The 18,494-nt window shown below is 40.3% G+C and overlaps 1 protein-coding gene across 1 annotated transcript in view; it reads left to right on the forward strand.

The window, feature by feature from the left end:
- CENPI (centromere protein I) overlaps window positions 1-18,494 on the forward strand; it is a 161,959-nt gene that overhangs the window by 113,608 nt on the left and 29,857 nt on the right. The window contains exons 14-15 of the mRNA XM_075834239.1: window positions 5,026-5,090; window positions 7,969-8,054. Coding sequence (XP_075690354.1) covers window positions 5,026-5,090; window positions 7,969-8,054 — 151 coding nt within the window. The remainder of the gene's footprint in view (window positions 1-5,025; window positions 5,091-7,968; window positions 8,055-18,494) is intronic.

Consider the following 18,494-nt stretch of genomic DNA (forward strand, 5'->3'; position numbering starts at 1 on the left):
TTTTTTTTATAACGGACAGGGGAAAAAACTGATGCAAAACAGGTCAAAATCGGCCGTTAAAAACTGCAACACCGCCCGGAACGGATGCAAAACGGCTGATTTTATCGGCCGACACTCGGATCCTGTCGTGTGAATAAGGCCTAAGTTTGAAAATCAGCCAATGTTTATTGTAACTTAACCCCTATCCGCACCAGGACGTAACTGTCCGTCGTTGCGGGAAGTTACTTCCCGCACGAGGACGTACAGTTACTGAGTTAATCCCGGTGCACACTGTCGGCGACAGTGTGCACCGGGAACCAGGAGGTCAGCTGTCGCCGACAGCTGACACTCCCCTCTTGCCGGCCAGCGGTCCTTTGCCGCTGATTTTGGCGCATTAACCCCTTAAATTCGGCGATCGGGTGCAATCGCCGAATTTTAGGGGTTTCTAACATATCGGCAGACCCCCGTCCGAAATCGCGGGGTCTGCCGATAGTTAGTATGGCAAACGGAAGCCAAACAATGGCTTCCGGGTCTGCCATGGACAGAAGCCCATCAGGACCAACCTTCGGCTGGTCCTGATAGGCTTCCTGTCAGAGTGACAGGAAGTCACTGTGTCGTTCCCGATGCACACTGTCGGCGACAGTGTGCATCGGGAACTTGGAGATCAGCTGTCCCCGACAGCTGACACTCTCCAGTGTTGCCGATCAGCGGCTCATCGCCGCTGATTTCGGCAATTAACCCGTTACATGCGGGGCTCGATTGCGATCTCCGCATGTAGCGGGTTTGTAGCGCATCAGCAGCCCCCATGCAATCGTGGGGGCTTCTGATGCTTGTGATGGCACCCGGGGGCCAGACAACGGCCCCCAGGTCTGCCATCTATGTCAGCCTATGAGGATCAGCCTCTGCTGATCCTCGTAGACCAACTGTCAGAGTGACTGTGACGTCACACTGACAGTTGGAATACATTACACTACCTAGGTAGTGTAATGTATTCTAGCAGCGATCAGAGCTGCAGGTCAAAAAAAGGAAGCGTAAAAAGTAAAAAAAAGTTAATAAACAAAAAGATAAAGTGTAAAAAGTAAAAAAAAGTTAATAAAAATGTTTTATAAAAGTGTAAAAATAAAAGGTTTTGTTTTCCTATAATAAGTCATTTATTATAGGGAAAAAATGAAAACGTTAAAAAAAGTACACATATTTGGTATCGCCGCGTTCGTAACGACCCAATCTATGAAACTATAATGTTAATTTTTCCGCACGGTGAACGCCGCAAACAAAATAAACGGAAAACTGTCAGCATCGCTATTTTTTGGTCACCACCCCTCCCAAGATATAGAATAAAAAGTGATCAAAAAGTCGCATTTACCCCAAAATGGTACCAATAAAAACTACAACCCGTCCCGCAAAAAACAAGACCTCCCACAGCTTTTTTGACGAAAAAATAAAAAAGTTACGGCTCAGAATAGCGTGTCCCAGAAAATAAATTATTTTATAGAAACTTCATTTTATTGTGCAAACGCTGCAAAACGTAAAAAAAACTATACACATATGGTATCGGCGTAATCGTACCGACCGGCAGAATAAATTAAAACGTAATTTATTGCGCACGGTGAACGCTGTAATAAATAAAGAATTTAAAGTGCCAAAATCGCTGTTTTTTGGTCACCCTAGCTCTAAAAAAGATCCTGAGGGGCCAAAATGATCACTATACCACTAGAAAAATTCCTTGAGGGGTGTAGATTCCAAAATGGGGTCACTTTTGGCGGGTTTCCACTGTTTTGGTCCCTCCGGGGCGTTGCAAACCCGACATGGCACTGAAAACCAATCCAGTAAAATCTGCGCTCCAAAATCCAAAAGGCGCTCCCTCCCTTCTGAGCCCTGCTGTGGGTCCAAACATCAGTTTACGACCACATATGGGGTATTGCCGTAATCGGGAGAAATTGCTTTACAAATTTTGGGGTGCTTTTTCTCCTTTATTCCTTGTAAAAATGAAAAAATTCTATGTTTCCACAGAAAAATAGGTGATTTTCATCTTCACAGACTAATTCCACTAAATTCTGCAAAAAAACTGTGGGGTCAAAATTCTAACTATACCCCTAGAAAAATGCCTTGAGGGGTGTAGTTTCCAAAATGGGGTCACTTTGGGGGGGTTTCGGCTGTTTAGGTACCACAAGACCTCCTCAAACCTGACATGGTGCCTAAAATATATTCCTAAAAAAAGGAGGCCCCAAAATCCTCTAGGTGCTCCTTTGCTTCTGAGGCCTGTGTTTCAGTCCATTACCGCACTAGGGCCACATGTGGGATATTTCTAAAATCTGCAGAATCTGGGCAATAAATATTGAGTGGCATTTCTCTGGTAAAACCTTCTGTGTTACAGATTTTTTTTTATTACAAATGAATTTCGGCAAAAAAAATGAAATTTGTAAATTTCACCTCTACTTTGCCTTAATTCCTGTGAAACACCTAAAGGGTTAAAATATTTTCTGAATGTGGTTTTGAATACCTTGAGGGGTACAGTTTTCAAAATGGGGTGATTTATGGGGACTTTCTAATATATAAGGCCCTCAAAGCCACTTCAGAACTGAACTGGTCCCTGAAAAAATAGCCTTTTGAAATTTTATTGAAAATATGAGAAATTGCTGGTAAAGTTCTAAGCCTTGTAACGTCCTAGAAAAATAAAAGTACGTGGAAAAAAATGATGCAAACATAAAGTAGACATATAGGGGATGTTAACTAGTAACTATTTTGTGTGGTATTACTATCTGTTTCACAAGCAAACACATTTAAATTTAGAAAAATGCAAATTTTTGCAAATTTTTGCTAAAATGTGAACTTTTTCACAAATAAATATTGAATTTATCGACCAAATTTTTTCACTAACATAAAGTACAATATGTCACGAGAAAACAATCTCAGAATCGCTTGGATAGGTAAAAGCATTCCGGAGTTATTACCACATAAAGTGACACATGTCAGATTTGAAAAAATAGGCTGTGTCCACAAGGCCAAAACAGGCTGTGTCCTAAAGGGGTTAAAGAGAAACATAATATGTATTCTTTAGTATTCTATGTTGCTGTTAGTTTACCACAACACTGAATTTATGTTGGTTTCTCACAGCCGCATTGGATACTTGTATGAGGAAGCATATACGCAGGTGTCTGGAATACATTTCACTCTCCCTTTTATTCCAATTTATTTACTTTGACCGCTCTTGATGAAAATAAACAAGGCAGCAATATCAAGTTTGCAAAAAAACGTGCTTTGAAAATAAAAGAATCAAACCATAAAATTCCTATAGGGTGAATAAAAAACCGGGACACTTCACTAAGTAAGTTTATTTCCCATTAGGCGACACGTGCCTGCTCTTGCCGGTGTTTTATTTAAATCTGAAATAACAAAAGATGAAATGTATTGACCTTTACTTCCCCTTTTCCAAATACAATATAGTCTATAGCATACGTCACAGGCCTCTATTAAACGGATACCTCCGGGAGCTCCAGTGATGACATTGTCCATATATGGACAACACAGGAGCTTCTGCAGGGAGAGAGGGAATGGGGGAGCACCTTGGCTGCAGGAACGGTGACAAGGAAATGCAGGCAAATTAAGTCTGGAAGAACCACTGGCCAGTGCACCCTTCTTCCCTTCTTGGAGCTTTTGCTGGGTATGAGGATATGGGGGGAGCCGCGGGCATGCCTGTTCATTCTCCAGGTTCTGGCAGGCCAAACTGCTGCTGGAGGCAGCTTCTTTGGGGAAGCTCCAATGACACAACTGTCAATATATGGATAGTTACGATACTGGAGCTTCCCTCATAAAGTAAAGGAAGTCGCTTGAGAAACATACAGATAATCAGCTCGCTTAAAGATCCGGTTACAAGGTGCCCATAGAAGTCTATGGGGAGGGGGAAGAGGAGGGAGCTGCTGGAGAAAAAGACAGGGAGAGACACAGGTGCTGCTGCAGCTTCTAGTAAGTATTCTATCTCACCCAAGTGCTGGATTCACAGCTCCACTGCTCAGTACTGCTGTATGTTGTCCTCTATGCTGCTGTTGCTGCTTTTATTTGTGTGCTACAAAGACAGGAGAGCAGAATTTTCTTCTCTGTGTGCTTTGTATGGGAGACATCTCAGCAGTTGGGCTACACCCATTAGCTCAGGGAAAACGGAGAATTAGAAAGAGAGCCTGCAGAAGGTAAAACTTCTAAAACAAAGGGCAGGCTACAAGACCTTTATCGAGAAATTGTCTTTCGTCATGTATGTACAACTGCTTATTCTGAAAAATCACCTGAAAGGACATCAACATTTTGGGGACGGTGGTGCTGCCGCCCCCCTCTAGAGTAACTGCCAGTCATTAGAGACGGAAGATGGTGGGTGTGCGGGAGGCAGGCACTACAGTCCCTCTCTTGTCCAATCATTACAGCATGGGCTGGAAGTACAACCTTACAGAAAAGAGGTGAGCTACTTCTCTAGCTGTGCGAGAGTGGAGGTGGAAGGCGCTATGTAGGTAATCCTATACCACTGTATTTATCCGCAGAGTGATACGTTGGAGTCTTTCGTCGGAGGAATACGTTGGGAGTCCTCACAACAAAAACCTCCTACGAAAGGCTGCAAACCTGGTTTGAACAGGACTTTTCATTTGTCATAATCTAAGCAAAATGCATATATAAATGAGTAACATCCGCTATCAAGAGCCCTACAAAAGTTGGTAACATTAAATCCAATGTGGGAGCCCATAAACTTCTATTTAGATTTTTAATAATTTGTAGTGTATTTTTATCTTTCATGCTGCTTTTGAGATTTCAGCTACTGAAATTCAGATACAATTTCACAAGCAGTTTTATTCATTTCAATGGCTGTACACTGTGGCTAAAATCTTCATTGAGCAGCTGAAGAGGTTTAACATATAACAATTATCTTCACTCATATCTATAACATCCCAGAACATTTTTGTGTGGATTTCCCCTTTAAGGAAGTGCATTATTTGTCATGACCTAATAATGTGTTTTAGCAATGTATATATTATTGCAATGATTTTTTTTTTTCTCTCCCCTCAGACATTCAAGGTCTATTGTTTGAAACGCTGATCCAACTGTTTGTCTCATCATCCTTGAGCTTTAAAGTGAGTTTACTTGTAAATGATTTTATGTTTTTCCTTTAAGATACTACGTCACTGAGCTGACAGTAACCCCCTTTTAATGCCTACAGCCTTGACAGATGAGATAGGCTACATTCACACGAGCATGACCAATTTACGTGCTTAAAAAAAACACGCATAAAATCTGTCAGTGTGTATTGCGCTTTGCGAGTGGCATGTGTTTTTCACGCACTCACAAGTTCCTAATGGGGAGTATTGATAAATGGATGATTGAGGCTAAGGAGGTATTTTCTGATAGTGAATTGCCAATACAAACTCAGAGCTTGAGTATTACACCTGCATTCCGTAAGCTTACACGTGTTTACAAAGATCATATACGTTCTTGGTGGGAGGTACAAATATTGGAGACCTATTTGAAAAACAATATAGTGCCTAGAGGTTTGAGGATTAGTCTACAGCCTGCTGCAAGGGTAGGAATTACAGCATTGCTGGCAAACTTGGAGAAGGAATCCATTGCATCCTCTCAGATTTATGAATATTCTATTGGAGGAAGAAAAAATTCTGGTAACCAGCAATACACAGTCACTCAGAGATATTATAGAAATGGTTAAAAAGTTTGAGAGCCATGTTGACTTTGAGAGAAAGGAATTGGTGCTGCAGCAGGCTGTGGAAAAATGTACAGCCCATGTTAGAGAGAAAGCATTTTCAATATCGTAGAGACTTGTTAGACTTCAAAGAGGGTAGCAATTTTGAATTTAATAGAAAAAAATCAGTGAATTATCCTCCTCTGATTATGACAGCGATAATTCTCGTCGTGTCACCAACAGAGGGGGGGGGGGGATCGGGAGATCTCGATACCCTAATGGAAATATCAGAGGAAGAAGTAGAGGAAAACGTGGCGCCAACTCTTCTAATGGGGGTGATTTTTCCAACTCTTCTAATAGGGGTGATTTTTTTTTATCACAAGACCCACTAGTGTCGGATTATCTGCTATGCGGACGAAAAAACTAATAAAGGGCATCCTAAATTTATCCCAGAAAAAAAACGAACCGAGGGAGAATTGTCTATTGAAACGTGGACTCTCTTTTGTAACTACACCATCTTTTGACCTATTTTCATGGGTGAAGGATCTACAATTGTTTGGGCGTAAGCTCAAGTGGAAAATTTCCGTAGATGTACCGAATTGGGTTTGGATGAGGAAGATATGCCATTGTTGAGGACAATGGGGGTTCTGTTGGATGAAGGTAATCGGGTTTTAGGTGAGGGTCCCTTTACCAATTTAACCCTTCCGTCAACAAGAAACCCTCCAATAAATGACAACACACCCATAGATACATTTCTGAAGGTAGTCATTGATCAATTAACCGTTAGGCGTTCAATCTTTGTTCAGTGTGAATGCACACTCTTATCAGGTGGACAATATTTATCTGGTGTGAATGCACACTACTACTATAGGTGTTACGCTGAATTGAGTGTGAATGCACACTACCTGCATGTGCTGATGCTCATCTCAGCGATAAAGTACTCTGTGTTGTAGATATTGCGGACTAGTGTGAATTCACACTTAATATACCATATTTAGTCAGTGTGAATGCACACTTAGTGTATTATATTCATCTAGTTTAAAAGCACTTATGTTTAAATATACAGTCCCTTCTAAGTGTGAATGCACAATACTGCTTGAGTTGCTGCACTGTTTGTCATGGGTGTTAATGTACAGGGAATTTAGGTGCTGTAGCTCATTTCGGTTTGAATGCTGCGTTTTTACTGAGTCTTCACACACACTTTGCTTCTAAAACACAGCTGACCACCTCCACGTATGGAGCACGCTAAATGCGTGAACTCGCTCTATACATTACCCCCGCAACCAGACGTAATGGCACGTCGAGGTGCATGAAGGGGTTAAATTGCTACAATTGATTTCTGGCGCCATATACTGAGCCACAACATTTTAATTTTGCATAGATGGAGCCGTCATAAGTCTTATTTTTTGCTCAGCGAGCTGTAGTTTTTATTGGTCCTATTTTTCGGTACATACTCCTTTTTTTTTATCACTTTTTTTATTTTTTATTATTCGATTTATTTTTTTATGGAGACTTAAAGTGACCTAAAAAACAGCAATTCTGGTGATTTTTATGTGTTTTTTTTTTTACAGTGCTCATCCTGTGGGCTAACCAATATTATATTGTTGTAATATTATAGTTCCGACTTGTACAGACGCGGCTATACCAATTATGCTTAATTGTTTCTCTATTTTACATTACTTTAGGGGGAAAAGTTTGTTTTTTACTTTTTAATATTTGTAATTTTTTATATAGATTCCGTAAAACGTCAACTTTTTTTTTTATTTTCCCTGGGATACTTGAACATACAATTGTTTGATTGCTGGGACAATACACTGCAATACCTAAAAAATAAATTATAGCTTTTTTTTAAGGTGACAATGGAAAAATGAAAAAAATTGTTTGGTCATTTAGGCCTAAAAAAGGCTGGCCACTAAGAGGTTAACAAATATATATTTTTTTTAAAAGGAAAAAACACTACTGCTAATACTGGCCATGTCCAGTTTTATTAGGGTATCTTCACACTTGGCAGATTTGTTGCAGACATTTCTGAGAATATCCCATGCATCCAAATGGTGTTTGTAAAATCCATGCACTTGCTACAGATATTTGTGCAAAACATCTGCTGCCTGTGAACATACGATTCAAGGGATTTTTCAGTTACTGTCCCTTGTTACTACAGTGTTCTGCATACAAGGATCAAATGAACAATTTTTCTAAATTTCTGGGCCAGTGGGACTATCCGTTTTCATAGTCAAGAGATTTTGCTTTTCTTTGCATAGCTTGTGTTAACCTGTTTCTTTCTTTAGCAGCTAGTCATTGTTTATTTTCTCTCATAGATCGATGTGTTGAAGACTCTGAAAAAACTTTTGCAAAACTGGTTGGTGAAACATTCAGTCTTCCCAGACCACGGAAGTGCAGACAAGTAAGAAATTGACAATAAATAAAAAAATCTATGTAAAGAGAGCATTATTTCATTCTACGCTCTGATGATTGGCAATCTTAACCCCTTAACGCTATGTAACGTAATAGTCCGTCACAGGCGTTGTCCTGTTAACGCAAACTGACGGACTGTTACGTCTTGGCGTTAACAGGGTACTGTGTCGCAGTGAAAAGACCGGAGCCAGCTTCCGATCCGGCTGATTAACCCCTTAGATGCAGCGCTCAAAAGCGAGCACTGCATCTATGGTGTTTACAAGCAGATTGGAACCCCGCAATGAAATCGCGGGTTTCCTATGACTGCTCTGATCCGAACAATGGCCTCCTGTCTGCCAAGTACGGATGCCTGCTAGGTCCCGCCCAGAGGCGGGGCCTAAAAGGTGTTTGGCTGCTGTATCAAGATGGCGCAGGCTTAGAAGCAGAGCCTGCGACATAAGCCGCTGGTGTCGTCTCCGATCAAGGCCATTAACCCTTTAGGTGTCGCGATCAAAATAGATTGCGGCATCTTAGTGGTTTGCAGTGATCTGCTTCGACACAATGTGATCGTGAGGATGCTGATCGTTGCTATGGCAACCGGAGGCCTAACAATGGCCTCCTGCTCTGCCACGTACGATAGCCTATTAGGCCCCGCCCAGAGATGGGACCTAATAGGCTTGCTGTCAGTGAATTACTGACCGCCCTAATGCATTGCACTATGTGGGTAGTGCAATGCATTAGGGTAAAGATCAGAGGTGCAGGCCGTCAAGTCTCCTAGAGGGACAAAAAAAAAGTTGAATAAAAGTGTATAAAGAAAAGTTTCAAGTTAATAAAAACAAACACTGCCTTTTTTCCTATAAGAATTTTTTTATTGGGAAAAAATGAAACCGTTAAAACAAAAAAGTACACATATTTGGTATCGCCGCGTCCGTAACGACCCAATCTATGAAACTATAATGTTATCTTTCCACACCGTGAACACTGCAAAAAAAAACAATGCCATAATAAAAAGTGATGATAAATTTTTGAGCCCTGCCGTGTGTCCAAACACAGTTTATGAGCACTTATGGGTTATTGCCGTAATCGGGAGAAATTGCTTTTCAAATGTTGGGGAGCTTCTCTTCCTTTGTTCCTTGTAAAAATTGAAAATGTCCACGTTTTATCGGAAAAACTTAGCCTTTTCATTTCATGGCCTAATTCCACTAAATTCATCAAAGAACCTCTGGGTTCAAAATGGTCACTATACCCCTCAATGAATTCCTTCAGGGGTGTAGTTTCCCAAATGGGGTCACTTTTGGGGGGTTTCCACTGATTTGGTCCTGCAGGAGCTTTGCAAATGCGACATGGCGCAGCAAACCATTCCAGCAAAATTTGAGCTCCAAAAGCCAAATAGCCCCCTCTCCCTTCTAAGCCCTGCTGTGGGGTCCAAACAGCAGTTTATTACCATATATGGGTTATTTCTGAGCTCAGAACAGATTGCTCTACAAATGTTGGGGTGCTTTTTCGCCTTTTATTGTGAAAATGGAAGAATCGGGGCTAAAACGACATTTTATTAGAAAAAATGTCAATTTTCACTTTCACAGTCTAATTCCACTAAAGTCCACAAAAAACCTGTGGGGTCAAAATGCTCTCTATACCCCTTGATAAATTCCTTGAGGGGTGTAGTTTGCCAAATAGTGTCTTTTTGGTGGTGTTTTCACTGTTTTGGGATCACAAGAAAAATGGATTAACCCCTTCCCTCTTTGGCCGCTTTTGACCTTCCTGACAGAGCCTCATTTTTCAAATCTGACATGTTTCACTTTATATGGTAATAACTCCGGAATGCTTTTACCTATCCAAGTGATTCTGAGATTGTTTTCTCGTGACACATTGGACTTTATGTTACTGCCAAAATTTGCCCGATACATTCAGTATTTAATTGTGAAAAACACCAAAATTTTGCGAAAAATTGCAAAAATTTGCATTTTTCTCAATTTAAATGCATCTGCTTGTAAGACAGGCAGTTATACCACACAAAAATGTTGCTAACTAACATCCCCCATATGTCTACTTTAGATTGGCATCGTTTTTTAAACATAATTTTATTTTTCTAGGACGCTACAAGGCTTAGAACTTTAGCAGCAATTTCTCACATTTTCAAGAAAGTTTCAAAATACTATTTTTACAGGGGCCAGTTCAGTTGTGAAGTGGCTTTGAGGTCCTTAGATATTAGAAACCCCCAATAAATCACCCCATTTTAAAAACTGCACCCCTCAAAGTATTCAAAACAGCATTTAGAAAGTTTCTTAACCCTTTAGACATTGCGCAGGAATTAAGGCAACGTAGAGGTGAAATTTACAAAGTTCATTATTTTTTTCCAGAAATTCATTTTGAATCCATTTTTTTTGTACCACAGAATGTTTTACCCAAGAAATGCAACTCAATATTTATTGCCCAGGTTCTGCAGTTTTAGGAAATATCCCACATGTGGCTCTAGTGTGCTACTGGACTGAAGCACCGGCCTCAGAAGCAAAGGAGCACCTGGTGGATTTTGGGTCTCCTTTTTATTAGAATATATTTTAGGCACCATGTCAGCTTTGAACAGGTCTTGTGGAACTAAAACAGTGGAAACCCCCCAAAAGTGACCCCATTTGGGAAACTACACCCCTCGAGGAATTTATCTAGGGGTGTAGCAAGCATTTTGACCGGCCAGTTTTTTTGCAAAAATTTTTGGAACTAGGCCATGAAAATGAAAATCTAAATTTTTTCAAATAAAATGTAGGTTTAGCTAATTTTTTTTCATTTCCAAAAGAACTAAAGTAGAAAAAGCACCACAACATTTGTAGAGCAATTTCTCCCGAGTAAAACAATACCCCACATGTGGTAATAAACGGTTATTTGGACACACAGCAGGGCTTAGAATGGAAAGAGCGCCATTTGGCTCTTGGAGCTCAAATTTAGCAGGAATGGTTTGCGGAGGCCATGTCACATTTACAAAGCCCCTGAGGGGACAAAACAGTGGAAACCCCCAACAAGTGACCCCATTTTGGAAACTATACCCCTCGAGGAATTTATCTAGGGGTGTAGCAAGCATTTTGACCGGCCAGTTTTTTTGCAAAAATTTTTGGAACTTGGCCATGAAAATGAAAATCTAAATTTTTTCAAATAAAATGTAGGTTTAGCTAATTTTTTTTCATTTCCACAAGGACTAAAGGAGAAAAAGCACCATAAAATTTGTAAAGAAATTTCTCCCGAGTAAAACAATACCCCACATGTGGTAATAAACGGCTGTTTGGATACACGGCAGGGCTTAGAAGGGAAAGAGCGCAATTTGGCTCTTGGAGCTCAAATTTAGCAGGAATGATTTGCGGAAGCCATGTCACATTTGCAAAAGCTCCTGAGGGGACAAAACAGTGGAAACCCCCAACAAGTGACCCCATTTTGGAAACTACACCGCATGAGGAAATTATCTAGGGGTACAATGAGCAGTTTGACCCCACAGGTGTTTTACAGAACTTATTGGAAGTAGGCCGTAAAAATGAAAATCTACATTTTTTCAAATAAAATTTAGGTTTAGGTATTTTTTTTTTTCATTTCCACAAGGACTGAAGGAGAAAAAGCACCATAAAATTAGTAAAGCAACTTCTCCCGAGTAAAACAATACCCCACATGTGGTCATAAACGGCTGTTTGGACACACGGTAGGGCTCAGAATGGAACTAGCACCATTTGGATTTTGGATAGTGTCTGGGTGCCATGTCACATTTGCTGAGCCCCTGTAGTACTAGTACAGTGGAAACACCCCAAAATTGACTCCATTTGGGAAACTGCACCCCCTGAGGAATCATCTAGGGGTATAGTGAAAATTTTGATCCCAAAGGTTTTTTGCTGAATTAATTAGAATTAAGCTATGAAAATGAAAAATAATTTTTTTTTTCCAACAAGATGTAGTTTTAGATCAACATTTTTCATTTTTACAAGGAATAGAGAAGAAAAAGCACCCCAACATTTGTAAAGTAATTTCTCCCGAGTACGGTAACACCCCATATGTGGTTATAATCAGCTGTTTACGTATATGGGAGCATTCAGAAGAAAAGGAGCGGTATTTATCTTTTGGAGCGTAGATTTTGCTGGAATGGTTTGCGGACGCCATGTTGCATTTGCAAAACCACTGATGTACCAAACAAAAGTGACCCCGTTTTAGAAACTACACCCCTAAAGGCATTTATCAAGGGGTGTAGTGAGAATTTAGACTCCACAGGTGTTTTTCATAAATGAATACGCAGTGGATTGTGCAAAGTGAAAATTGCAATTTTTCCACTGATCTGCCCATTCACCGCACAAGATGTTGTGCCCCTAGAGAATCTTACCCCATAAATTGTTAAGCGGGTTCTCCCGGGTATGGTAATGCTTTACTTGTGGCCATAAATTGCTGTTTGGGCACGCTGTAGGGCTAAGAAGGAATAGACCGCCATTTTGAGCATGGATTTTGCTTGGTAATAGTTCTGTTTGGGGTTTTGCTGGTATTTCCGTTTATAATGTGGTGGCATATGTTTTCTGTGCGGAGAACATCAGGGTATATGTAATCTGTGCGGAGTCAATCAGGGCATAATAAGAGGGTATAATAATGGGGTAAATAATACAATTATCCATAGGTGTGTGTGACTCTGTGAAGCGATCCGTTATGCGCAGGCCGGTGTCACACTGATAAACAGTTTTCTTTCTTATCCCCCTTCTGTAACGCTCTGCACCTTTTGGGGACTTTTTCTCCTTCGTAGTTCGGGAAATATTGCTGGGAAAGTTTTGCGCTGGTATAATACGGGCACCCTCGCTTCGAGTGGATGTGCTGTGTCCCTGCCCTTTCCTAGTTCCTCAATACTAGGGCCCTGAAACTGCAGGAATGTGCCCCTCCGGCCTGCGTATTGATGTTTTTGATCACCGCGTTACTAGTGCCATAACTTTTTTATTTTTCAGTTGATTGAGCGGTGTGCGGGCTTGTTTTTTGCGAGACAGGCTGTAGATTTTATTGGTACCATTTTGGAACACATACGACTTTTTGATCACTTTTTATTTCATTCTTTGGTAAAGGAAATGACCAAAAACAAGCAATTCTGGAATCGTTTTTTATTGTTTTTTTTTATCGGCATCCACAGTGCGCCCTAAATTACATGTTCGTTTTATTCTGCGGGTCGATACGATTACGGCGATACCAAATTTATATAGTTTTTTTTATGTATTGCAGCTTTTGCACAATAAAATCACTTTTTTTATAAAATCCTTTATTTTCTGTGTCGACACATTCTAAGACCCATAACTTTTTTATTTTTGCGTGCACTAAACGGTGTCGGGGATTATTTTTTCCGGGACGGATTGTAGTTTTTATTAGTACTATTTTGGAGTAAATGTGACTTTTTGATCACTTTTTATAGCATTTTTTGGAAGGAGATGTGACCTAAAAACAAAGATTCTGGCGTTGTTTTTCATGGTTTTTTTTTACGGCATTCACCGTGCGGGATAAATTACATAATAGTTTTGTAGTTTGGGTCGTTACGGACGCGGCGATACCAATTATGTATAGTTTTTTTAATTTTTACGGTTTTTCCCATAATAAAAGACTTACTATGGGAAAAAAGTCAGTTTAGCTTTGTTTTTATTTGAAATGTGTGTGTTTTTATTGTTTTACCACATTTTTATTAACTTTTTTTAACTTTTTTTACTTGTCCCACTAGGGGACATGAGGGCCTGATGCCCCGATCGCTACTCTAATACACTGCACTACATATGTAGTGCAGTGTATTAGCGCTGTCAGTTATTCACTGACAGCAAGCCTATGAGGACACGCCGGCTCCCGTACAAGGCAGACTCGGACGCCATTTTCTGGCGTCCGATTGCCACAGCAACCCAGCGATTGCATCACTGGGTTGCCGATCGGGTGAAAACCTATCAGATGCTGCGCTCTATTGAGCGCAGCATCTGAGGGGTTAATCTGCCGGATCGGAGAGTAGCTCCGGTCCTGGCAGTTACAGGAGGGTGCCAGCTGTATAATACAGCTGTCACCCCGCGGTGATGGTGCCGGCTCTGCTCCTGAGCCCGCACCATCACTGCGCCGTACATGTACGGCGCTTTGCGGGAAGCACCTCCCGACAGCGCCGTACATGTACGGCGCATGTCGGGAAGGGGTTAAATATGATTTTCTGCAACAACTACAAAAAAATATTTTTTAGTTTCACCTCTATTTTGCTTTAATTCCTGTGAAATGTCTAAAGGGTTAAACTTTCTAAATGCTGTTTTGAATACTTTGAGGGGGTGAAGTTTTTAAAATGGGGTGACTTATTGGGGGTTTCTAATATATACGGCCCTAAAAACCACTTCACAACTGAACTCGTTTTTCTAAAAATAGCCTTTTTGAAATTTTCTTGAAAATGTGAGAAATTTCTGCTAAAGTTCTAAGCCTTGTAACGTACTAGAAAAATAAAAGGATGTTAAAAAAAAAAACAATGCAAATATAAAGTAGACATATGGGAAATGTTAATTAGTATTCCTTTTGTGTGGTATTACCATCGGTCTTACAAGCAGATACATTTAAATTGGGAAAAATGCAAATTTTTGCAATTTTTTCACAAAATATTGAATGTATCGACCAAATTTTACCACAAACTTAAAGTATGTGTCACGAGAAAACAGTCTCAGAATTGCTTGGATAGGTATAAGCATTCCAGAGTTATTACCACATAAAGTGAAACCTGTCCGATTTGAAAAATTGGGCTTACGTCTTGAACGTGCCAACTAGTCCATGTTCTTAAGGGGTTAACCTTAATGTGCCCATACACATTAGAACCTTCCGAATTCTGCCGGTTGGCCACCATCTAATGTGTATGGGTGTGCCCAACTCTTTCCCGACAGGATTTGTTGGGGGAAAGGAGGATCAAGCATGGATCTTTGTTACCACGGGAGATAAGCCAGCTGAGCATGCATGTTTATGGGGGAGTCGGAATATATCACTTTTGACTGAACTAGCTATAAAGTGTATGGCTTCCACCTCTAGCTACATTGTTGGAAAATGTTTGCTTTTCAGTGCTTTTATTCCTTTTTTTTTTTTTTTTTTTTTTCGTTCAAGAATTACGAAAGTATATTTACAAGGTAAAACCGAATGAGTATGAATAAACGACCCGACCGTTCTGCTAGTACTGCTGTGTTAACAGCAACATAGTAGTATCACATCACATGTGCGTTTTAAGTACAAGTCTCATTCTCAACCGTAAATAAAGGTAAAACAACACAAACTGGAACCTTTGGCTGTATTTCTAGGGGTTTCTAGGATAGTAATAAAAAATCAGAGCTCCTAAGCTGCCCATACATATGATACAAGCCACCCAATCCCGCTGGTTATATTAACGTGGACCTTCTGACTTTCCCCCAACATGCCTGTTTCTAGCTCTTGCAGCGGCTTACTTACTTTGCCGATCCGAACGTGCATGGCTACGGTGGGGTCGGATAAAATAGATGGTTGAACGAGTATTCGACCAACTCTAGGCGTGGTTAGACTGATGCAATTTTCAAAGAGGACACAGAGGTGTGTGTTGGTGCCATAGTCTTTTTGTATAGATCGTGACATAGAGAATGAAAAAAACAAACTCAAGTGTTTAAAAAAAAGTGTAAGCAATTCCCTGTTTTAGTCAATTCACATGTGTAATCTGAAATGAAAAGAGTATTATTCCTAATTGTATGTATTTATAAGGAGGATTACATAAGGAAACCGGGAAGTTTTATAATTTAACCCTTTCAGGACCGACCAAGCTCATTTTGGCCTTCAGGACCGGCACCATTTTTTCAAATCTGACGTGTCAATTTATGTAGTAATAACTCTGGAATGCTTTTGCCTATCCAAGCGATTCTAAGATTGTTTTCTCATGACATATTGTACTTTATGTTAGTGGAAAAATTTGGTCAATAAATTCATTGCTTATTTGTGAAAAACACCAAAATTTTGAGAAAATTTGCAAAAATTATAATTTTTCTAACTTTAAATGTATTTGCTTGTAAAATAGTAACTATTTTGTGTGGTATTACTATTTCACATATTCCATATGTCTACTCTATATTTGCATTGTTTTTTGAACATTATTTTATTTTTCTGGGACGTTACAAGGCTTAGAACTTTAGCAGCAATTTCTCACATTTTCAAGAAAATTTCAAAAGGCTATTTTTACAGGGACCAGTTCAGTTCTGAAGCGGCTTTGAGGGCCTTATGTACTAGATAAACCCCATAAATCACCCCATATTAAAAACTGCACCCCTCAAAGTATTTAAAACCGCATTCAGAAAGTTTCTTAACCCTTTAGGTGCTTCACAGGAATTAAAGCAAAGTAGAGGGGAAATTTACACTTTTTTTTTTTTTTTTTTGCTGAAATTCATTTGTAATAAAAAAAAAAAATCTGTAACACAGAAGGTTTTACCAGAGAAACACAACTCAATATTGCCCTGATTCTGTAGTTTTTAGAAATACCCACATGTGGCCCTAGTGTGATAATGGACTGAAACACCGGCCTCAGAACAAAGGAGCACCTAGTGGATTTCGGGGCCTCTTTTTTTTTTTTTTTTTTTTTTTTTATATATTTTAGGCACCATGTCAGGTTTGAAGAGGTCTTGTAGTGCCAAAACAGTGGAAATCCCCCAAAAGTAACACGGTTTTGGAAACTACACACCCCAAGGAATTTATCTAGGGGTACAGTTAGCATCTTGACCCCACAGGTCTTTTGCTATATTTATTAGAGTTTGTCTGTTAAAGTGAAAATCTACTTTTTTTTTCTGAAAAAATATTTGCAAGGAATAAAGAATAAAAAGCACCCCAAAACTTGTAAAGATACTTCTCCCAATTACGGCAATACCCCATATGTGGTACTAAACTGCTGTTTGGACCCATGGCAGAGCTCAGAAGGGAAGGAGCGCCATTTGGATTTTTAAGCACAAATTTTGCTGGATTTGTTTTCAGTGCCATGTCGCGTTTGCAACGCCCTGGAGGGAGCAAGACCGTGGAAACCCCCCAAAAGTGACCCCATTTTGAAGACTACACCCCTCAAGGAATTTTTCTAGGGGTATAGTTAGCATTTTGACCCCAGTTGTTTTTTTTTGCTGAATTTAGTGGAATTAGGCAGTGAAAATGAAAATCTGAAAAAACATAGAAATGTTTAATTTTTACAATGAATAAAGGAGAAAAATCACCCCAAAATTTGTAAAGCAATTTGACCTGATTACAGCAATATGCCATATGTGGCAATAAACTGCTGTTCGGACCCACGGCAAGACCCAAAAGGGAAGGAACAATATTTGGCTTTTGGAGCTCAAATTTAGCTGGAATGGTTTTCGGGTGCCATGTCGCATTTGCAAAGTGGAAACCTCCCAAAAGTCCCTTTAGGGGACTGGAACGAGAGATCATTAGGTCGCTGGTACAATACAGTATAATATAATTTTTACAGGCTCCTGTAACAGCGCGATCGCTGTACTTGTCCATTAGTCCCGGGTGTCAGCTGTAATACACAGCGGACACCTGCAGAATATTGAGCAGGCGCAGCGCATGAGCCCACTCCATATATAACCCCCCGCACCACGACATGCTATTAAGTCGTGGTGCGCGAAGCCGTTAATGCGCAGCGGATGGTGCAAATTGAAAATTACAATTTTCCACTGATATGCCATTTTAATGCACAATATATTGTGCCCAGTTTGTGCCACTGAAGACAAATACCTCATACAATGTTGAGTGGGTTCTCCCGGATATAAAATGTCATATGTGGACGTAAGCTGGTGTTTGGGCACGCTGTGGGGCTTAGAAGGGAGGGAACCATGTGGCTTTTGGAGCGCAGATTTTGCTTGGTTAGGCTATGTTCACACGGAGTATTTTGGGGGAGGAATATCTGTCTCAAAATTCAGTTTGGAACTTTGAGGCAGATTTTCCTCTCCCTGCACGCCATTGAGCGCCGCGGGCATAAAACAGCGCAAAATACGCTTTCTCTGCCTCCCATTGAAGTCAATGGGAGGTCAGAGGCAGAAGCGCCCGAAGATAGGGCATGTCGCTTTTTCCCGCGAGGCAGTTTTACTGCTCGCGGGAAAAAGACGCCGACGCCTCCCATTGAAATCAATGGGAGGCGTTCTCGGGCCGTTTTTGCCGAGTTTTGCGACGCGGTTTCCGCATCAAAAAACTCTGCAAAATACTCCGTGTGAACATAGCCTAACTGTTCTGTTTAGGGTTTTGCTGGTATTTCAGTTTATAATGTGGGGGCATATGTAATCTGTGCTGAGAACATCAGGACATAATAAGTAGGTATAATAATTCGGTAAATAAATAATCCGCAGATATGTGGCCAGTGTCGCACTGATAAATGGCGCCCGATCTTATCCGCTTTTGGACACTGCACAATTTCTGTCGCTATATTCTGAGAGCCAGAACTTTTTTTTATTTTTTCTCCACCGGA

This window comes from Rhinoderma darwinii, chromosome 8 (genome assembly GCF_050947455.1).
Source record: "Rhinoderma darwinii isolate aRhiDar2 chromosome 8, aRhiDar2.hap1, whole genome shotgun sequence".
Taxonomy (NCBI): domain Eukaryota; kingdom Metazoa; phylum Chordata; class Amphibia; order Anura; family Rhinodermatidae; genus Rhinoderma; species Rhinoderma darwinii.